This window comes from Ambystoma mexicanum, chromosome 5p (assembly GCF_040938575.1).
Source record: "Ambystoma mexicanum isolate Mex_15411 chromosome 5p, UKY_AmexF1_1, whole genome shotgun sequence".
In the NCBI taxonomy this organism is placed as follows: Eukaryota; Metazoa; Chordata; class Amphibia; order Caudata; family Ambystomatidae; genus Ambystoma; species Ambystoma mexicanum.
Window position 1 is genome coordinate 458,713,194 of NC_090930.1, and position 24,156 is coordinate 458,737,349.

The window sequence follows — 24,156 nt, forward strand, 5'->3', positions numbered from 1 at the left end:
GTTGACAGGTATCTCCTCCCCTTTTGCCACTGCCATCTGTATGCCACTCCTGCAGATGGGTTTTACTCCCGACACCTGCTGCTTCGTGTTAATCAGTGGAGCAGCATTACGATCTTATGGGACGATCGCCAATGGGCCACATGCCCTTACGCAGTACTGGTGGCTCGGAGCAACATTTCGGCCTTTCAGCTGGACTAGTGCCTCCCCATTGGGACGGCCCTGCGGTTCTGTGCGCTTCCATGTTGCCTTTTCGTACGTGAATGTGGCTCTGTGTACCATGATGGAACAGGGCGTCACACAAGTAGTGGCTGGTCATTTCTTGCGGATGCAGCCCACAATGGTGAAATGTCTTTTGGAGTTCATGGCCTGATGGCTGTATGGGCTTGGTGATTTTGTTGTGCATTAAATTTCTATTCTGATTTGGCCCGTGTAGCGTTCTTCTTTGCAAGTGATGTGGCATATTCCTATTTGGGGAGCGATGTATTGTGAGGAGATCTGCATTGGGTTCCAGCTTCGGAGTTTAGTTGCGTGGTACTGTACTGGACGCGTTTGCCTACGAAGCCCGTGAGGTCAGGGATGGGGGCTGCCAATATGACTGTTTGAATGTTGTCATGCTCAGGGGCGGGGGATTGGGTTTTGTGTAACAGATGCCGGTCAGCCAGGTGGACTGGTGGAATGATGTGATTTTCGGAATATTGCTGGTCACAGGTGCCTGTGTTTGCGTGCGTTTCTTGGTGGGGGACTGTGGTCATGTCCATTGGGATGGCTTCTGTATTCGTGCCATCTGTGCCCTGCAGCTCCCATTGGCCCCTCTTGTGTTTCATTTGTTCGTTGGCATGCATGGGTGACTTGTACATTTCAATGGTTGCATTGTGACTTCATTGCACCTACGGGGAGTTGTACTTTGTGGGCAGGGAGCGGTGTACAGGCACTCAGTGGGGCCGTTTACGGTTGATTCACGATGCCGTACTTCTCACCATGGCGGAATGGTTCATTCCGCCATGCTTGATGGCGTTAGGTACATGTCCGCTAGGGTCGGAATTGGCGTACCCTTGCGCCATGGTGGTGTTTACGGTTTGGCATGGCGCGCGCGCGCGTGCTTGGTGCAGTTAGCGTTGGCGTTCACTACGGTGTCGCTAATGGCTTCGTACTTTGCGGTGACGGGTCATAGTCGCACCGAGCGCTATTCGATGGCGGTATTGCATTTCCGCCATCGTTTTCCAAATTCCGCCAGGGTCGTAATGAGGGCCAATGTGTGCAGCAGTACGCTTCTAATCAAATTAAGACACATTCTGAGAAGCTCAACCACTTGAGCAGTGAATACTTTGTGGAGGCTTTTGATTCTTTGCCAGGTTAGTTGTTCAGTGTCCCCTGATGCAAAGTAGGCTCTAATGTGAAGGTCTGTGACTCTTGGAACAGCATGGACCTTTCCCCTGTGCTGGCCATATGAAGAGACACTGTCAAAAGAAGGTACTTATGCAGTTTATTTCCAATGTTTTGCAAATTAAAAACCGATATCCTAATCCATCATGGCTTTTAAGAGACTGGCATGGTGTCATAGGTGAGTTCCAAAGACATAGCCGAGTAGTTTGACTGGGACATTTAGAACACTATTTTCTTTCTTCAAATAATAATTTGAACATAGCTACCAGTTGCTATGATTGGTGATTGTCAAAATTAAGCACGTGCACAGATAGGCAGTGCTTTAAGTGGGCCGGGGCCTGCCGGGCCGGGCCCCGGCAGTCTCCAAAAAGTGGAGGTGAGCCGGGGCCCTGTCGGGCTCCCCCCAAGTCCCACCACAACATTGCCGGGATGCATTATCCCGTCGCGGCTGCAGCCGCGACGGTAGATGCTCCTGCTATGAGGTCAGGCGAGCTGACAGAAGTGCCAGCCAGCCACAGCGATGCTGAGGCTGGCTGCCACTTCCGCCAGTCATACTAACTGCCTCTGGTGACCCCTCGTGCGAGGGGTCACCAGAGGCTGTTACTGTCCCTTTGTTTCCCCAGGTCGCCGAGGCATCTTTAAACCTCGGCGAACCTGGGATTCCTCGACATTTTTCAAGGTTTGTAAAAGACGGCTTGAAAAGAACACAATTCAAGCCATCTTTTATAAAGCTTTGTGACTGACAATTTTGTCCGTAGTCAAAGCTTTATGAAAGATGGCTTGAATTGTGTACTTTCCAAGCCATCTTTTATAAACCCGAAATGTTAAAAAAGATGGCCTGAAAACTAGGCAAACCGTAAGGTTTGCACACAAATATATATACATGTTATATATCTGTGTGCGCACCTTACTATGCTTTGTGTACTTTGCAGCCATCTTTTCTAAACATAGAAATATGTTACATATTTCTATGTTTAGAAAAGATGGCTTGCATAGTACACAAACCATAGTATGGTACACATACACATATATAACATATATATATATTTGTGTGCATACCTTACGTTTTGCGTACTTTTTAGGCCACGCACCTCCCACAAGCCACACCCCCAAATGAGGGCCCCACCCTCGGTTTCTTACCCCACTTAAAGCCCTGCAGATAGGAGAGATTTTTACATGTCTGTGAATGGGGTCTCAGTCGCTTGCTGCTCGTCAAACTACTGCAAACAGGCAAGGAGTTCAACATCCTTCAAAGAAAAACGCGATAAAAATAATTTGATAATGAATGGGTTTGGCTATATATACATTTCATAGGTGTTAAACATTTCATTGTGTTACGAGTGTCTGAGGGCTCCACCTGGATCCACTCCTGTATTGATAACAGTTAAAATACATCATCTATATGGCAAGTTAGAGGTTGGCATATAATTTCATGGGTGGTGTGACACCAAAGATTCTAATAGGTTGGTTCTCTGCTAACCAACCTTGGACACTTGACAGGTCATCTAGATATGAGCCAGACACAGAGTAGGGTGCGAGAAGCCCATGATCTTTTCATCTTCCAATTAAAAAAGTTAACATCCCTCATTCTCAGGCCATAAAACCGGATAATCCCTTTGTACTTGACATTGTGTGGTGCATCTTGTCTACATGTGTCTTTAGGGAGTAGGGCTGGTGTCCCATCTGTGTTTGCTTGAAATAATTTGGCAGTGTTCTCTGTGTATGGGTCACGTGCTATGAGACTGTGTATGAAACATAATTATCTCCTATTTATTGAGAGTTTAGCTAATAATAATGCATGTGTCATGTTTTCTATTGCACTTGGGACACTCTTGGGTTATGCTTCAGAGAGTTTTTTAGGCCTACTGTTCTACTGCAAACAGGCAAGGAGTCCAACATCCTTCAAAGAAAAACGCGATAAGGCACTTTTCACAGAGAGTCTTTCAGGGACAGACCTTTTAACATGATTTACAGGCTTGTGTGGCTCCTGTGAGTGGAACATTCACAGTAGAAACGAGTGCGAGCATGAACAGCCATTTTGTGAACTGTATACATTGACTGTGTAGGGTCTCACAAGGCCCATGTATTTGCTGCATTTGAGTAGAGTCCCCCACAGATCGATCATAAGTGACTTTGCATCTGGTTTCTTTGACACATGCATTTCTACTACTCCATCTTCCAATGGTGCAGATAACAAAGAATGTGCAAGTGTAGACACAGTAAACAAAGTGCACTGAAAAATCCAGCTTTATTTACATTGAAACAAAACTGGGGCAGCATACAACCATTGGTGTCTCCTGCTCTCAACATGTTAATCGGAAACAATAGCTTAACTAGTACAAACTTGTCATCAATGATGTCATAACATAAAATCAGTTTACAAAACCTAAGGGAAACGGGGATAATGAATGGGTTTGGCTATATATACATTTCATAGGTGTTAAACATTTCATTGTGTTACGAGTGTCTGAGGGCTCCACCTGGATCCACTCCTGTATTGATAAAAGTTAAAATACATCATCTATATGACAAGTGAGAGGTTGGCATATAATTTCATGGGTGGTGTGACACCAAAGATTCTAATAGGTTGGTTCTCTGCTAACCAACCTTGGACACTTTACAGGTCATCTAGATATGAGCCAGACACAGAGTAGGGTGCGAGAAGCCCATGATCTTTTCATCTTCCAATAAAAAAAGTTAACATCCCTCATTCTCAGGCCATAAAACCGGATAATCCCTTTGTACTTGACATTGTGTGGTGCATCGTGTCTACATATGCCTTTAGGGAGTAGGGCTGGTGTCCCATCTGTGTTTGCTTCAAATAATTTGGCAGTGTTCTCTGTGTATGGGTCACGTGCTATGAGACTGTGTATGAAACATAATTATCTCCTATTTATTGAGAGTTTAGCTAATAATAATGCATGTGTCATGTTTTCTATTGCACTTGGGACACTCTTGAGTTATGCTTCAGAAAGTTTTTTAGGCTTACTGTTCTACTGCACCTGGCTATTAAAGTTTGTGTGTGCCCTCTAAGCGACTTCAATTCAACACTACAGCTAAGTCAATGCCTAGTCTGGGATGCTGATGGAAACCCTTATTGATATATTTTTATGTCCAGTTCATGTACTCTGGATGACAACCCTTATATAACACCCCTCTCTTAGAATCCCCCTGACCCCACTGAGCCAAGAAGTAGGTTTGTTTTGTGAATTAAAAGGTTTTATTTGAAAAATTAAACAATATATATCTATCACACTTTTATAATAAATTAATAATTGATAGCACACTTGTGAAGATGATATTGATCAACAATGGATAATGTTACGGTGGTACACTCTTTCTGATGGCTTAGAAGTGATATAGAGAGGATAAAGTAGCTGAGAATGCTTTTATGGCTTCAAGGACAATGCTATGATGAATGAAAATGCAGTACAGAAAATAAACTTGATACGACTTCAACAAAGAACAATGTAATCACTTTTCTTTGACAATTCACCCCCCCTCTATGCAAGGTAAAGAGATGGGAGGAAAGCACACAGTTCTCAGGAATGCAATCAAATATAATTCAGTTCCCCCCCTAGCAAGCTTAGAGGAAAACAGGTAGGAGTTTTAAACACAGGCAAAATCCTTTTAAATGTGGTGGCAATGAAGTGAAAAATATACTCAAATTGCTTTTAATTCCCTATAGGAGGTTCAGGGTGAGTGAGAGATGCTTAAATTAATTCCGGATCACTTTAGCAATGCTCTATGAATGATTGTCAGGTTGCACACGAATTTCAGCAAGGAAAGCAAGGACAAGTATTTTTACACGTGGCTGAAATTAAGCAAAATGTCAAATTGCGTCAAATTACGAAGACACTAGGCTTGTTGGAAAGCGTAGAATCTTAGCTTTAAGATGACAGTTAAAACTCGCTCCTAGCCCAAACGGTTCCGGAGATACGGCCGATTTAGTAAAGGTCGTTTTTCGGATTTGAAATTTCAAAGCTCAAAATGACAGATGACAGTTTTCAGTTTTAAAGATGACAGAACAACACGATTCTAGAAGCCAGTTCTAATAGGCTAAAATAGTTTGGATTAGATTATTTTAAACTAAGAGATTGGTTTTGGCACAGTGCTAGCTGGGTACACACACTAGATTTTGGACAGGAATGCGACTTCGTCACCGATCGGGTCAGGATTGGCTGGACTTCTGCTAGCGGTTCTTCACAGCGATCTGGTCTCTGGGTCTCTGATTTTGTTAGCGGTTCCGGATACAGCACTGCTTTCTGGATACTGCTACAGGTTCTTGCAAAAGTTCTTGGCAAAGATTTCAAACATCTCGCCCGGCTGTTGAATAGTTTGGTTGGTTTTGAGGACTGCTGAAGAGGATTCAGCTTGTGGATTCAGGCCTCTCTGCTACAAATTCTGGAGTTAATTTCTGGTCTCTGGAGATTGATGGATTTGAAGTCTGGATCTCTGGAGATTGATGGATTTGAAGTCTGGATATCTGGAGTTAATTTCTGGTCTCTGGAGATTGATGGATTTGAAGTCTGGATCTCTGGATGTGAAGTCTGAAGTCTCCCGGCAAAGCGTGCCGCAAGAAAGTGGAAAGTGAATGTCTCTACCTGGGTTTCAATGTTCCTTTTATGTGTTTTGAAAATGGGTGTGTGCCTGGGCCTAGCTAAGCCTGCCCCTCTCACTTATCATTGGCCAAGCGTTGCTCTCTCCATTGATTGGGGGAAAGAAATGGAGTGTCAGAGTGATGCTGTAGGTTTTATGGTCAGAGGAACCTCCCCTTGTCAAATTGCACACAAATCTATTTCTGACCCAAATACATATTTATCTATGTACCATTTTTCTAATATTATAGGTCCAGTTAACATATTTTCTGTAGCACCAAACCATCCGATCCCTGTCTTTGTACGATGTTGTGTCCACTTATGACAGAATTCTCCCCTTTTCATCCAGATAACGACCTCTAAACCTTTCCAGATTTCACACAAATGTGCACCAGGGATATGGGTTTCAGATGATAAAGTGTCAGATTTTTAACATGCATACATTTGGAGTAACAACCTTTTTTTCCGCTACTATCCCCAAGAACATACCACAGGATCCTAACACCTCTTAAAATGTGCACAGAAAAATCGCAAGAATGATGATGTTATTTATATAATTTTGACAAGCCCGCACTGTGAATTATCCATCTTTTTAAAGTCATGCTCTGGCCCCAAAGGGGTGTGGTTTTCCAAAGCACATGGTGGAATTTCTGGTTTATCCACTTCCCCCAAGCTCAGCTGGCTCTCACAGGCACTGCCCCTCCCAGTTTCTCCCAAGAGGAAGCCATTTTACGACCCCCCCAATATAACATTTGCCTGAGTCCAGGACAGGGCTTTGTTCAACTTCCTGCCGTCCCCAGGTGCTCCTCCCCTTTTCCAATCAGAGAGGTGTCATCTCCTTTTGGCAGGGGCAGCAGGATGCAGCTAGGCCTGGGAAGAGTGGCTGATCAGGTTTCTCCTGTCGGGGGTAGTTGTCAGGCAGAATTCAGCTAAATGTCACTTTAGTTCCCAGTTTTCTACATTCAAATCCAACTTACAATTTTTGCACATGCAGCTAGAATGCTGATTCTAAGTTCAAAACTATGACATTTAAACAATTGCAACCTATGTGACACTCACAAGTAGGTCACTCATTTATTCTAAAGATTTCGATTTTAGTGGCTTTAAACCCAAATTCACTTAAACTGCTGACATCCCCAGCTATTTTTTTATATATACATTAAATAATTACTTCCTTCAAGTCATTTCAGAATATAGTTTTACATTGTATCCACCTCTTAGCAAGTCTTTCCTTGGCCTGGTTTGGGTTCATTTGTTCAGTTTTACACACAAGTCTGGTGGTTTTAAAACGCCGGCTTTCTGATAGTGGTGAGCACCAGTATTGCATCCATTGTTGACATTAAGAAAATGAATTCCCCACAGTTCTGGGTTGCTTTTGGCAATCAGCATTGCCATTCCCAATGGTTTCAGGCTACTGTGTGTGTAGCCCAATGGTGGTTTTAGGCAGTGCCCTCCTGTGCTCACAACATAGGCAAAAATGGGTGGCAGCCTATTCTTCATGTTTTCCCTGTGCACTCTCTGGGGAGTTCTGGCCATCATGATGTTTTCAATGCCAGTACTACACAGTTTTATGGTAGGGCTTGGGTGCATGGGTAAAAACATCCCACAGCCCTTCTGAAACATTAATTAATCTGGGAGTATACTGCTTGCACCTTGGGAATTGCTATTTCATACCTTTGTTATGCTGTTCCAATGCCCCCTTATTTCACTCTAACCTTGGCATCAGTTGCTAGCCACTGTCTATTTCTGTGGATTCAGCCTTTTGAGTTTTCCTGAGGCTTTGAGGCCTGTGCTCGTTCAGAGGCGTGCTGCAGCTTCCATTTTCGATAAGATGGCTACACCATTATTTGCTTCTGTGTTAACAAGCTATTTTCGCAAGTGGTTCATGTTGCATTGACCTTATAAATTGGTCATGTTAGTGTTTTTCGTGTCTGTGGATGTTAAGTTAGTATTCTTGATTAATGCATATATTACCTATTGTATGTGTTCTTCATGTGGAGTGCCTGCTCTTTTACTGTCACAAGTTTAGTTTGAACTCACATTGTCCCCAAGACCTGTTGTACCTGTGGGCGGTAAGGGGGTAACAGCTGTCTCAGTGAGTAATGACGCTCATCTTTGCAGTATTGTTGCAGAGGAGGGGCGGGAGCTATGGGTGACGATCTGCCTCCCAACAATGTTTGTATTATATGGGGTTTACATTAATTTTAAATGGCATTTTAGCTGTACATACTGTGCTCAGCAATCCCTCTATGGCCATACATATCCATAGAGGATAATAATAATAACATAACAGTGTATACAATTAAGGATGGCTTACGTTATTTTGTTCATGAACACATGCTGCTTATACAATCACAGTCACAGTAACACCAGTGCAAATTCAACACGTGTGTATTTGCACTGGGGCTGATGTGTTTGAGCAGTATTTACATGTGTGCAGACATTATTTACCCACATGCAAAGGTGCTAACATATAACTGCTAAGTGTGTTATGGTTTAACTAATAAGTATACAAAGTAGTTTATGAAATAAGTATGGCTTTGATCTTTTCCAGCGTATTATAATGACATGCAAGCCTGCACCAAACTGGGGTCCAGCCTTAGCAGCGAATCGTGGAGAACGATACAAGCACATGATGACTGTCACGGATAAAGAGAATAACAACGTTGAAATCCCCACTGTTCATGGATCTTTATCTGGCTGTGATAATGCTGCATATCTTTAATATTGTAGATACTCTTTGTGATTAGACCATTAACAATAATGAAATACAATCTGTATAACTACCATTTACATATTTTATCGTGATCATCTGTACATTTATGGTGACCTTTGCCACCAATTCAGAGGGCATTAAAGGAACTCACACCATTAAAAACCATTATCTAAGACAAATGCAAAATTGAAGTAAACTGTTGTGTGAATGTTTATTTTCCCATAGAAAATTTTCACAAGACCACTGTTCAGGTCTTTGTAAATAAGCATGCTAAACATCACTAAGCATGCCAATATTTGTGTGTTTCAATGTCACCAATGATACGTTTATAAGCATAGCTAAGTGTATTTCTACATGAATCTCTCAACATATTTAAATTACACCATGTATGCATTAACAGGAATGACATTATTAGGAATGGCTACATTTTGCCCTGCATGCCACTATTTGCATATGAGAATATCATCCTTCAGGCCATGATATGTAATGCTAAATTCTGGAATGCTTGCATAAGCACAAATAACTTTCACCATGCATTCCCATGTCATCATAAATGCTTTGGAAAGCAAGACTATGCTGCGCCATGCACGTGTCTCTCAACATATCTACACGTCATTGTGATGAATGTGATTCTTCTCTGCATGAATACAAGGAAGATTAGGGGCAAAAATGCCCACTCAGACATCACACTTCTACAAACCAACATCCAATGCAATCCAATCATAAATGTTATACAGGCACAGTGAAGAGATATACCTCTGTCGTCTTTTGTGGTAATGTGGGCCAAGGGAGAAAGAAACAAAATGGTGGAAGTCTCCTTCCACCAAAGAGAGCTCTTCTGGCTACTCTAGCTCCAACCCCTTCCATTCTCAGTAGGTTCAAAGGCCTTTACAAATCAGCACCCTTGTGTGAGGCTACTCCCTTTGAATGTTTGTGCTAATCTGATGCCTGGTCCCAGGGTAGCCACCTGGTGTGTGGCTGTCTCTGATGGAGGGTGTTCCTACCCTCACAAAGACATCAAGGCAGAGGCCTGGCCATTTAGATCCTTGTCCTTTCATTTTGCAGGCTTAACCCATCTGACCAGAATACACATCACCTTCCACAGCAGTGCAGACTCACAGGAGCGGAACATATCAAATTTGACTTGGCTGCCATAATCATAAGTAGTGTTGTACACTGAGCCCTAACTCAGGCATAGCTTTATTTTTAGGGTTTACCCTGCCACCATCGTGGGCTAATCATGATCATCATAGTTTTGATACAGGTGTGCATATCTTAAATGCAGCTCCTGCACTGTAGAGACTTGGCTGTCACTGCAGCCATCAAATGGGCAGCTGTGATCTCTGAACCTGCTCTATGCCAAAGGTAGAGCAGGTGCTACAAATCAGGATACTGATCAGCAGGACACAGGTACACATTGTGATTTTGGCATGGAGCTTATGAAAGGGGAATCTGATCAGCAGATTTCCCTTTCAGAGGGAGTTACCTGCATCATTTCATTAAGTTTGATACAAATTAAAAATAAAGCCAGGGCTCCTAAACCCTTTACAAATGGCAAGTCGTCCCAGTCATCATGCAGACCATGATAAGCACAGTTACTTTTCACAATGCTTGCCTCTCTCAGCATATTGAAATGTCATCATGCAAGACTGGATAAGCATCCATACATTTCGGCCTGAACGTTTCTCTGTGCTTGTCTAAATGTCATCATGCAGGCCTTAATAAACATGGCTACATGTCCCGTTGCATGCTTCTCTCATACCTAAGTGCCTTCATGCAGCCCTTAAGAAGTATGGATATATTTCACAATGTAGACCTTTCTCAGCAGATAGGATTTTCATCATGCAGGCCTTGCAAAGCATGGCCAAATTTCGCAATGCTGGCAATTCTCAGCATTTCTAATTGCTTTTGTGCACACCTTGTAAGCTTGGTTCACATTCGCAACTCAGATAATCAGAATTCTGCCTTGAAGTGCAACACTAAATTTCACCTTTCTTGCCTCTCTCAGCATATCTAAATATCATCATTCACCCATTGAAAAGCATGCCTATGAATTGCCATGCATGCCTCTTTCATTGTATGGAAATGTCATCACCCAGTACTTGATAAACAGGAATCAATTTCATAATGCGTGCATCTCTCGGCATATGAAGTGGCATCATGCATGCATGCATGCTTTGATAAGCATGGCTACATTTCAAAATGTAATCATCTGCCAGTATGTTTAAATGTCATTCCATAGGCATTGATAAGCATGGCGAATTGTCACCCAGCACATGTCTCCATGTATGCCTCTCTCAGCATATCTACAGGCCCTTATAAGCATATACATATTTCACCATGAATGCATCTCTCAACATATCTAATTATAACCATGCAGTCCTTGATAAGCAGAGCCTGAATTGTGCAATGTGGCCTTTCTCACTGTATGTAAATTGCATACTTCTGGCCTCGATGAGCACTGTTAAGCATTGACAAATACTTTTGCGGGCTGGGCATAGCTATTCAAAAATAAGGATCTACGGGTCACAATCTAATGTCCTCGTGTTTGCTTAAGTATCACACTCAGCGTTGAACTGACACAGGAGGAACCTCCAGAGAGTGCACACTTTGCAAAACAGAAACCGCATCCAAGAGAGAGGCTTCATTAAAATCGCTAACTGAACTTATTCCCCACAGACCAGTGGAGATGAGTGCAGTGTCAGGGAGAAGGGCATACGTTTTAATGCATTCACAAGAGACTGACAATTGAGTTTTCTTTGCCATCAGTGTTGTAATACAAAAGGAAACCAGAAACAAAACATGTTTAATTAACATATGCAACACAATATCTTTACAAATATCTTTAGGCACAATGTGTGTCTAAAAAACTATATATGAGCATATTTCAGCCATATATTTGGTAGGTATGTGCATGCGTGCACAGTGGTATGGAACATTCTATTCACAACAAAACAATTTTCTTTGATTGTACATTTGCTCAGCCAAAACTAGGATTTGTCGGTGCACAGGCTAGTGGCCATCTTGAGGGATGCCTAATTGAAAGTCCTAGGAGGACTATCTCCATCATACTAGGTCCACACCCTTTTCACAATACCCGCAACTGAGGATAAACCCAGACCTCTATTACAGAACGGTTTCATGTTGCAATCATGTTGTTGGTATATACCGAACACTGGCAACCGACATGCCCTCAATAATGGTTACTGGTTAGCACCGTGGTGGTAGGTAGGGTTGAGAGTGTTGTAAGGAAGAATGATACCCAGTATAAGGGTTATTACCATTTGCAATCTGTGGATTGTCCAAGGGTTGCCATCCTTATTACAATCCCCTCGTGTGGCGATATCCTCCGCCGTCTTTAACAAAGCCTACAAAGAATACATGGGAAATCTTAAGTTTATCACAAAGTCAGCCGCCCAGTGAAAGGCTCCAAAGTATTCACCTTGGCTCGTTGTTCCACACAAGCCTTTATATCTGACAAATCAAAGTGCACTTTCTAATGAGTTATGAGCACGCATGTGTGCACCCTGCATGGGAGTTATAGGGCCCTGTCCATGATGCTGCTGCCCACCGAGTTGGTCGCTCCAAATCGAATGGTGTCCGAGGAGTGTTGCATGTCTTAGTATGAGTAAGTCAGATAATGGTCTTGAAAGTAGTGATTGAAGAATGTTGTACCTTCCTGCTTCTACTATGTGTAACAGACAAGTTGGCATATTTAGTAAATGCATCTGTCCTGTCCCACTATTAAAATACCATACAGCTAACATCCATCAGGTGGTTCCCATCATCAGGAGATTCCCCAGTTCCCAAAGAAGGTAACACTACTTCTTTTGTGAAGTTACATTTTGGGGAAAACATTAGCTCTGGCCATAATATAGTTATATAGTTATAGTTATATAATTATATGGTTATATAGTTATAAAGAAGTTATTGCACAATTTGTTCGAATTTAATTGATTGCATGGTAAATCTGGCCGAATTCGCCCAGTACCATTTTATCGTTAAAATTTGAACAAATTTGGTAATCAATACCAGACATGGGGAGCAAGGGTTGCAGGGATGTCCCCCGTTCCCATGTTTGGTAGTGATTGACTTGAGGGGTAGCGGGGTGTCCCCTGATTCCTTAGGACTGGAAGCAGGGGACGAGAAAAAAAATGAAAAAGAGAAAAGCAGTCCCTGCAGCATCGGATCTGAGCCGCGTAAGAGGGACAGAACTGATTCTGCAGGGTCAGAAGGAAGTGAAGAAGCAAAAGGTAAGTGGGAGTCATGGGCGGGCGTACAGGGGTGGGGGGTGGGTGCTAAAGGTTTTGCCAGATTTGGTCACGGCAAAATTGTATTCACAGTTAAATTGACCATGGTCAATTCCACCGCAAGCAATTCTGCCACAGTCAAATCACATCCATCCTAATATCATGGCATCTGGGAAGATCCTGAAGTATGGTTGACTGCAAACAAGAGCCACAACATCTTCCACTCACAGAATTGATTAAATTGGTACTAAACTCAAGGTATTACAGGAAAGACATTAACAGATTGAAAGAGTTACCCCACCAATGTAATTGAAATTTGCAGGAATTAATTAGGAGTGGAAACCCCATCATCATCCTAAACTGGAGGTTTCCATCACTTAAGTATTACCTGAGGGTTGTCTGACAGCTCTAAAAGCCGATCATGGAAGCTTCAAATTCTCCTCTGCTAAATACTCATGGAAACATTCCATAATAAGTCAAGGGCTTTCGATGGATTGGAAGACATAAGGTATACATTCTTTGATATGCTCCTTTTATTGACAGAAACCCAGTTTCTGGTGTAAGTTTACCCAGTAGACAATCTCCTAGAAGCTCTTCTAACTGTCTGTGACACTCAAAGGTTAAATAATCTCTGCTTTCCTTTTTTCAGATCCCCATCTTGAGTTTGACCACAGCCTTGTACATTAGATTAGGTCCAGGTTGAAGAGTGGGGAGCAGTTGCTGCCAGAAGAAGTGGAAGTTCTACCCTATAAACCTTTAGAATGGGGAAGCATGATTGTCTGTTCCAAATAGGTGCCACCAGAATCAAATACTCTTTACAGTCTGCATTTGGATAGAACCAAGCGAATAATCAACATTGATGGAAACGCATGCAGAAGAGTAATTTGTCCATCTCATAGCCAGAGCATCTTTCACCCATGCACAAGAGTCATGGGGCCTTATTACGACCTCGGCGGTAGCCATGCCGCTATTGGCAGCATGGCTGCTGCTGAAATCGTGTCCGCAACTGGGTCCGGGTTCCCAGACTGAGGAATTACCGGGCCATTCCGAGTTCGGAGGGCCCGGTAATTCCTCCTTCTAGGAACCCGGACCCAGACCTTCCCCATTCCCATTTCAGCCCCCATAGGGCTGAATGGGAATGAGCGAGGGAGCAAACAACGGGCCGATTATGAGCGGCCCATTGTTTGTTCCCTCCTTCTCTCGCGGGACCCGCTCTGCACATCTGATGAAACCAGACGTGCAAACCGGGTCCCACGAGGGGACCTTGTAATCAGGCGGGACAGGGTTAACGCTGCCTGCACCTTTACCGGCGCCGTTAACCCCGTCCCACCTGGGTTGTAATGAGGCCCATGGTATTTGGATCAAGATTTAGGAAATGTTGCCAAACTTCTTTCAGCTCACTGTGGGCATGTGAACATAGAGGCTGAATGTCAGGGATGATGGAAACATCTGCCTCATTTAAGATTTGCCATTTTTAGTGTCCTCTAGCTGTGCATTGCCTAAAAAGAACCCATTAGGTCTGAGTCAATTTGACAAAATAGTTGAATCCTCGAATACCCTTGAGTGTTGACCTACACCTTTGATCCAGTATAGTATCTTCTTATTACTACCAGATTTCCTCTCAGAAGAGTCTGGGAATGCCATAGTACAAAGATGATGGTCATTCCAGTTGTAGGTTTTCTTGGACTATTTCCCAACTTTCCCCAGGCTGATATTGTTGAACAAGTGACACCCCAACCCATACCACTGTCATTTGTTATAATTTCAGGCTGAATGGGGTAGAATCTTACTTACATATCGGCTGTCCCCAAAGCTGTTTGTTTGTGCTGAATCAGCTTTTCTGTTGATTCCATCTCTGAGCTATGGATGGTTCCCCTCCATGTTTGGAACCATCAAAAGCACTTGGACTACATCAGAAAGCTTGTGAGACGACCTAAGGGCAGCCAGGATCTTAGGGTAACTTTATTCTCTATAAAGGTAGTTTGTATTGTTTGAGAATAGGAATGTCCTCAATAGCCTGCATATCATATGTGCAAAACCAGGCTTTTACCACCTTTTCTACTTGTGGTTGTGGAAATTACAATGGGCCTCATTACGAGGTTGGAGGTAGCCTTGCCAGTTTTACCGGGCTACCTCCAAACTCACATCCGGGTCCGGCACCCGCGAATGGCCAATTACCGGGCTATTCTGGCCCAGTAATTGCCCTTTCACGGGTTCCGGGTCCGGTACATCCCCATTTAAGCCCATAGGGCTCAAATGGGAATGGGGAGGTTGGTGCACCGGTGGCTGCAAGGGCACTCGCGAGCAGAACTCCTAGTATGGCAGTACGGTAGCAACAGTGCCGGTATCGATACCGGTACCGTTGTTGCCTTACTGCCATACTTGTACTGAGGCCCAATGTCTGGTTATTATTACTGGTCTCTTTTTTTGTACAGATGACTTGGCTCTTGTTATTGGGGTCCTCCTCCGCTGAAGCTCCCTTTTGATTGGTCGATGCTGGATTCTAAGGGTCTTCAGCAATTGGGCTGGCCACTGCCTCCTATATCAGAGCCCACAATTCAGCTTTATATTTAGGTGTGCCTGGGGCCTGCGATCTGGTCACTGCCAATGGTAGGGAACAACCAATTACTCTCATCTTTCCCTTGTCTGGACAATACTTTCTGTCAGAGCAGGGCAACCCTTAACTTCCAAATTCAAATCCTAAATTGCATTAAGAATCCAGGTCTGTGTTGTTCATTGTATCATTGCTTAGACTCCTCTTAAAGTAGTTGTATCCAGGTGAAATTTACGAAGCCTCCTACAACAACAACATTTCCACAGTTCCACTACTTTTTCCCCCACTCAACCACTGATTGAGGGCATTGAACATCCATCGTGTGTATGGTTTGGGGCTTTTCAATGCACAATTAAAGTGTACAGATGAAATCCGTGGCTATGACACAGCCCATCATTTCTTCTCTGCAGATTGTAAATTAAAACCGGTGAGAAAAACAGCATACCTGCAGTGCGGTGTCCGTAGGGGGGGAGAGATGTTCAATTGCATTGGATGGCCCTTTGCCCCACTCAACAGACAGGCCCTGACCACCACTACCCCACTCCCCCATGAGCCACCCCTTCAAGCAGGCCACAAAGTGCACCCAACCATCAGCAATACCCTCACCTCTTCCACTCCTAATAGCAGCCCTCATAAATGCAATATCCATCCCAGCCCATGCCTTAGATATATTAATGACCTCATCACCTCGCAAAACCTTGACTTGCTAGTAGTCACGGAAACCACACATTGGCATTCTCCCCCACCCCCTGCCCTAAGAGCAGAGAAATCCTATTGGGTCTTCCAAACATCTCTGAAAACCTGGTAATTTGCCTAATGATGACGCCTCGTCTCGACCGCATTATGTAACCTGCTATTCGGAGCCATCTGGTTATAATGTGCTCTCAAAGTCTAAAGTATAAGCTTAAGCAGAGGAAATGTAACTGGTAAGAACAGTGCTCTGATGCCTAAAGGTTTAGGTGCTTTAAAAATGCATAAATAAATAACTAAATAAATAAATAAATAAATAAATAAATAAATACATGACCAATTGAATGAGCTGTTCAGGGCAAGGCCAGGGAGGTAAACCACGGCACGAACAACACAAGGTGCGTCCAGCCGCTCCCACACATTTCAACCACTGATTATCACACAATCAAGATTTTCAGATCCAAATGTGATTAGACTAGCTGCAAACAACTTTAAAACTCTTATGCCCCATATACTCGCTGTCAGATGTTAACCCTACCCAAATGCACAATGGGCCTCATTACAAGTCAGCCGGTCCGGAAACAACAGTGGCGGTAAATCCGCCGCCACCTTTGTTTCCGGACCGGCTGATTCCAAGTCCTGGTGAAAGTAACACCACCAGCCTGCAGGCAGACATGGAAACACCGGCTCTGTCATAGACGGAACCAGTGTTTCCATGGTCCCCATCCCCATGGAGTCCTATGGGACTCCATGGGAATGGGGATTTACAGAATTCCGCCTCCAGAATTACTGGGTTACTGGGGTTGTAATGCCCCGGTGATTCCGGCAATCATGGAGGCGGAATGGTATTACCGGTCCAGCAGTAGCCTGCCAGGTTTTCCGGCACGACTACCGCCAGACTCGTAATGAGGCCCAATATATACCGTTTGCGGCACAGCTTCAGTATACATACTCTTTCAATTCAGACGCTACTGAACTCGAGAAATTCTATGTCAAGATCAGAGGCTTATATTTACTCAAAGATAGTCTTTTTGTAGTCCTACTCCACTGCTCTTTCTCATAGATCCTCGTCCTAACGTCCTCTTTCTTTACTGCTCAAGCAGAAGATAAGTACTATTTTCACATTGCGCTCATGTATGGCTGCACATTGGATAAAAGTATAAGTGCAGAACAGTCAAGAAAGCTGTGCGTAGTCGGTGGGGGGGTCACTTGAAGGTGTTTTGGTGTGTGAAACTGGCGATCTGAGACATGCATTGGGCAACACTTATGCTGTGACTGGAAGTAGCTGCCACTTCAGAAGTGAGGTGTCGGAGGGACACACTTCCCTTCCATGTGGTGCCAGTCAGACAGAGCACATTAGCTTCCATAGCAGTGTGATGGCTCCACTCAACACGGGAGGCCCACCGCCTCAATAACAGTATTATATGTTAAGATAAGAATATTACAGCTAAACTGGATAACTCTGGTGTCAGAATCACCCATGTCAGGAGTTGCAAACTCTCACACTCTGAGCCTAACGTCACAGGCTCAGGTCCTAGGTAATCATGTACATCAGTCTCCAGAAGTATTTGACCGGCAGAAGCCCAAGCAAAAATAAATCTTGCTAAGCTGATGAGGTAGGCAGTGTTTGTGGGGCTGGGACCCCTCACCAGGAAGCTGGGTACACTTGTCGACTGGATCGCTTTCTCCCAAAGCCCAAAGGCGGTTTCATCCAGACCTCAGCAAGAGCGAGAAGGAAGCCAGTCTCAGGGGAAGTCTCCAAAAGAAGAAGGAGTACAACCTCCAGAGAAACGAGCACCCTAACCGTCCTTGGTCAACCATAAGCGGAGCAAAGAGAGGCCAAGCATGCACGCTCTAGTTTACAGAACATGCTGCCACAGAGCGTAAGATTGCGCTGAGACAAGCCCTCCAGTCTGGAGAAAGAACAGCAGGGTGAACAGTCATCCATGTCACCGGGTTACAGTGGCAGCGTCGCCCAGTGCTCCACCACCTCTACCCTCAGTGGGGAAGAACCCAGCAGGGATTGAAAAAGGAGCAAGGAAGATATCAGGGAAGAACCATCAGATGACTGATTTAACCCAGAATTCCTAATCCATCTGAGGTCCTTGGAGTGGGAGCCTCCCGACAAGGCGGCAATCAACTTGAGCAAACCGCTCCATATGCATATGAAAAAGGATGCCAGACATAAACTCAAGGCCAAGTGTCCCAGACCAAAGCTCCTAGGGAAAGTAGATGAGAGACCAGAGATTGATGTTGTGAATGCTCACCTTTAACATAACAGGCGTATTTGTAAAGCGCACATTCACCCTCAAAGGGACATATTGGGGCTGATAACATGTTTATTGTTACCCAACTTAATGGTACTCATTTGATCAACCTCGAAAGGATGAAGGGCTGAGTGGACCTGCCGATATTTGAACCTGTGACCATGAGGTCAAACACAGGTCCCTGTAGTGGATGCATTAGTCCACTGAGCCACAGACCCAGCTATTATGGCTTTATATGGCAGGCACATCAAGAAAGGAATCGAATAGTCATGAGGGCCTGTCAAGATAACCTTCTGGACACTGAGGGACCCCTGGTGAGGATCCTGCAGATGGCAGAAGAGGCTAAGGAGGGTAACATTGCCATCCAACCGCAGATCCCTGTGGGGTTTGCACAGAGAGCCATTTGTTTCCTCTGCAATGCAAACGATGCGATTGCTCTGGAGTGCAGGAGGTCGATTTTGACGAAGATTGATCCCAAGCTTGGGGAATTGGCCTAATCAGAGGCTGCGGTGATGGCAAAAGGCTTGGTATTCATTTAGGCTTTCGCAAAAAGACGTGGCAAAATTTGCCAGAACTTTCACCACCTTAGACAAAGTTCAGGGGTTTTTGAAGAGAGTCTTCACCCTAGAGTTCTTGGGTGGGCTGGCAGAGGAAGGGGCCACTCAGCCTTCCAGGGCACAGGACAGGATGATAGGAAGCAAACCCCTTCTTCCCCTCTTGCAGCAGAGGCAAAGCCAGGGCAACAGGAGGCACCAACAGACAGCATGCCACCACGTTAGGTGAGATCAAGGTGACACATACCCAGCGGGAAAGCAAGCAGAGCAATACCCATAATAGGCAGCAGGCTGGCAGCACATCTGGAAAGATGACGAGAATGTACCAGGGACATTCTGTAATATTCCTACTTACTAATATGTTAACATTTCCAACAAAGTACTAGCATGTCACAGAATATGTTGTTCTGGTGTTCCTGGTCACCATCTTCAACTAGTGTGGCAGACCGAGATCCACAAAATCATATATTAATGGTGACAAAACTATAAATAGGAACAACATAATGTTTCCAAAAAACAATGAAATAGTGGTCAACTTAATCGTATAAGTGTGAATAGGGGCTCTATCATCAGTACTAAGTCTTACCCATATGTTGCACGTCAGCACTTTGATATGTGTGCACATTCATTCTAAATACCCTAAAACCCAAATGATTTTCAATATTTCTATTAAATGCGAAATGAAGGAAAAAACCTTGCCCGGTCTCAATCTGATATTGCCATGGATAAATGTTACCCTGAACGATTTTGAATGCCTGCCTTAACCTCAGGGTGTTTACTTGGGAAAATGGTCTAAGTGTGAACTCATGGGAGGTATGAATGAGTATTCAAATGCCAATAAATGTACAAGGTATGTCGAGAGACAGATGAATATGCCATTAATGTCAACTGTCCCTCCCCTGCCCCAATATAGCAAAGGAGAGAAACACTATGGACTAAGGCGACTGTACCAGCCTTATCCTAGATCAATACTGGAGGAGATGGACTTGATGCAACTGAAGATGGCAAGAGTAAGCAAACGTGCTGTTAGACTGACATTCACGCATGCAATAGAAATGAAGCAAATATGCACTCACCATGAATAAACATGCATTTAAACACAAAGAACATCACTTGCACCAAAAGGACACAAAGAATCTACCCCAAGCAATGATTAAGATGAACCTCAACACAAACTATATACGTAGGTAGTTTACTAACGTAGCAACGCAGCAATATAAGGCAGCCATCCTTGTTAAAATGGAAGTCGTGACACGCATTGAAATGAATAGAGGTCCTGAAGCCTTATGAAAACCCAAAACTACTGAATCCTCTGAAGCACAGGTTTGTGTGGGGTGCTGGCAGTGGATGTGCTGCCCCTCTTCAAGGTTGTGGAAGAATTAAGGGAGTGCAGGAACGGTCCAGAAGAGAACAAGAGATAAGGATTCCCAAGGCACAAGACATATTTTTCTTAGATTAATTAAAGAACAACCAGCTTTTCAATGCTAGGTGCTGACCAATTATTAGTTAAAACCCCATAAGGAACGGATCGACCAAGTCCCTAGTGGTTGAAAGTAATAACATTTGCATTCATTGTAACTAAAATCATAAGAAAATCAGTACACAATAATTCAGAACATGGTCTCTTCACACATGACCCATAACTCAAAACCAGTGTCGTTTCAATAGGGCCAGACGCTACCCAGCACCTGCCTCGACTCCCCCGATGTTCTCAGAAAAAAGGCAACTAATATAAGCAATAATTTGTCTCATGGCCTAGGGCTTATTTAATTGGAAGTATGCAGGTCTTCTCACCCCTCACTCCCTTTTCAGTTTATTGCTGATGTCTTGTCATTCCAAAAGTTGGTGAGAAAGGTGCCGGCCAATGAAAACTCTTCATGCTGTGCCTCCCAGTATATGTTGCATTAGCCAATAGTTACATTTAAAGATGACATGTATTCTCTATTATCAATTTAGAGGTGGTCTAAGGTGGAGCAATTTAGATAAAATATAGCCAATGGAAGGACAAAGCCATTAATTGTCTATATGTAGACAATTTCCTTGCCTAATCCATGTACACCATAGGTTTTTGTAACAGAAATTGTAATGTAACGTCAATGGTGACATATTTTCTGTTTTTTAAATGTTGAAACGCTTCAGAAGAATGAGAGCTCACAACTATTTGTTTGTATGCCGTCTCTGCTTTATGTGGATCGGTAATAAAACTGGGTTTTGCCATTTACTTCGACTATTTCCGTTATTGGGTGCAGGATTTCCCAGCCCATCTGTTCCGCTAAGAGTGTGCTTTCTTTTTGTTCTCTCATTCAAATGGAGTAGTAATGACATCAGTCCTTACACAAAAACAACACTGAGACACAGACCACTAGCATTTTACAGTGGGATCTTTGATCCAGTCATGAGAGGTCATTGCCCTTGTGAAAAATCATTGGCTGCAACATCCTTTGCAATTGAAAAGCCTGCAAGTATTATGATGGGCTGTACATTAACTTTAAATGTAGAAAATGCCCTGTTTGCTTTCCTTGAAAAGCCTAAAAGTACATTAACCACACAAAAAGCCTCGGGTTATGAGGTGATCATATCAAATCCAACAATCAAAATTGTTAGTTGTAGAATATTGAACCCAGTAAGATTTATAGCACTCATTTCAGCATTTGTAACACATGCGGACGAGGAAGTAACAGTGTATTCTGACTCTGCCTATGTTACGTCAACAGTACACGCAGGACTGTCTTGGTGGATGAGGTGTGGCTTCAGACAGTATGCCAGTGCAACATGCGCCGCTATTGAACAGGCACATAAACACACTGCAGCTCCCATTGCCATGGTGCGCATCCCACACTAAAGGTGCAGATCTAGTCTCCCGCAGCAACGAGGCCACTGACTTAGAAGACAAAAAAGCAGCACATTTTCCTGAAATATCTGAGTTTTTGACACTGCTTCCAAACCCCAAAACTCCTGAATCCACAGAAGCACAGATTTGTGTGGGGGGCAGGCAGTGGCTGCATGGTTGCTCTTCAATGTTATGGAAGAATTAAGGGAGGGCTTGAATGGTTCAGAAGAGAACATGAGATAAGACATATTTCTCTTAGATTACTTAAAGAAGAACCAGCCATTGAATCCCAGGTGCCGACCAATTATAAGTTAAAACCTCATAAGGAACAGATCGACTAAGTCCCTAGTGGTTGGATAAGTAATAACATTTGTCTTCATATTAGATAAAATCTCATGAAAAACAGGACAGAAAAATTCAGAACATGGTCTCCTCACACGTGACCCATAATTCAAAACCAGTGTCTATTCATTAGGCTCAGACACGACCCAGCACCTGACTCGACTCCCCAAATATTCTCAGAATCAAGGTGCCCAGCAAGGTCAAATACAATAGAATGTTTAGATCATAGATTAGGGTTGAGAGAAATCGGCTTAGTTAATTGGAAGAACGTAGGTCTTGGAATTCTCACCCCTCCTTCCCATTTTAGTTAATGTGCTGATGACTTGTCATTTTGCGAAGGTTGGTGAGCAAGGTACCGACCAATGAAAACTCTTCATTCTATGCCACCAAAGAGTTAACTTTAAGGATCACATGTATTCTCTATTATAATTTTGGAGGTGGTCTCAGGTGAAACCATCACATAATATATAACCAATTGAAGGACTAACCCATATATTTTCTGTAGGTAGACAATTCCCTTGACCAATCCCCGTACCCTGTAGGTTTTTGTAACTAAGATTCTAATATGACGTCAATGGTGACATAGTTTCTGTTTTTAAACTTTTGTCATGCTTTTCGAAAGAGGAAAGCTCACAGATCTTTTTCATAAGTTTATTTTCACTGGTCTGGGTTTTGATAAGGTGGATCTTTCTGCGACTTGGAATCAGTAGGTTGGTAAGGAACTTAATTCAAAGTCGAGTGTCCTGTCGCATTGCATGCAGGCTTTGAGTAGACCCACTACTCTGTTTCATTTGAAACAGAATAAATTGCCATCACACAATTTGCACCAGGTAAGGTTGCTTAATCATTATTGTGTCCTCCAGTTAACACGTTTTTTGCCACCTGGCCTTTTTCAAAACCGGAAATTCTCACAGCCGTGTTGTGGATAAAAAGACCTTACCTCTGGATATCAACAGGCACAGGGATTTTCCCAGTAATTAATGATTAACCAAGAATACTTATTGCAATTTTCAAGATTTTTCACTCTTTCAACATTTGGGTAAAAGTCTGGACACTCCGGACATGCATGTGCAGTGACAATAAGTACAAGGGGAGGGGAAGGTCAGGGAAGGGGTGGGAAAAAAGGGTGGACGGAGGGCAGAAATGCAAGAGGCTGGGGCCCCAGGGGCTGAGAAAGTGCTGAGTGGAGTCCAGGAGGGCAAGTGCCAGAGGAACTAGGAGTAAAGGTCAGCTAGTGCGAGGACAGGATGGACTAGATTCAGGATAGTCAGGGAGGGGTGTCAGAGGGCAAGTGCTGGTTAAGGGGTTATGGGTAAGACTGGAAGAGGGGGGCCAGGCCCCCGTAAGGCGCATAAGGGATCAGGCACCATTTGCAGTGACATGGGGACGTTAGCAGGGAAGGGAGAGAGGGAAGGAGGAGAAAAGGAAAGTCTGGAGAAGTTTCTGGAACTTAAGGATATCCAACTCAAGCCTGAGAGGTGTAGGAAGGCCGTTCCAGAGGGAGATTGCTGCCAAAGAAAATGACCTACCCCCCACTCTCTGCTTGGAGAAAGGTCTGATTTGCAGAGAGTTTGAACCACAGTACCGAAGGACTCTGCCAGGGAGGTAGTTATAGAGAGAACGCTGGATATAGGTGGGGCCCAGGCACCAGAAAGCGTTGTGGATGATGCAGAGGGTCTTGAATTTGATCCTTGCAGCCACCGGGAGCCAGTAGAGATATTTGGACTGGAGAGATGCAGTCCCTGTGCTTGAGGCCAAGGATAAGTCTCACAGTCCCATTCCGGATTAGTTGAAGAGGGCGGAGGGGAGAAATAGGCAGATTGAGGAAAAGGCTGTTGCAGTAGTCCAGCCTAGAGAGAACCAGGGCTCTAGAGGTGTTGAGCTCCTGGGGAAAGGTGAGGAAAGGAAGAGTGCCTCTGAGGAGGTGGAGCTGAAAGTTGGACTTCTTGGCAAGGTCTGTGATGTTAGGGGG

The 24,156-nt window shown here is 43.8% G+C and overlaps 1 protein-coding gene across 2 annotated transcripts in view; it reads left to right on the forward strand.

The window, feature by feature from the left end:
• The window catches only part of LOC138481015 (sodium- and chloride-dependent neutral and basic amino acid transporter B(0+)-like), a 995,695-nt gene extending 986,802 nt beyond the window's left edge, over positions 1–8,893 (forward strand). For both annotated transcript variants that reach the window (XM_069612862.1, XM_069612863.1), the window contains one exon: positions 8,536–8,893. In XM_069612862.1, the coding sequence (XP_069468963.1) occupies positions 8,536–8,706 (171 nt within the window). In that variant the 3' untranslated portion in view covers positions 8,707–8,893. The remainder of the gene's footprint in view (positions 1–8,535) is intronic.
• The last annotated feature ends 15,263 nt before the right edge of the window (positions 8,894–24,156 follow it).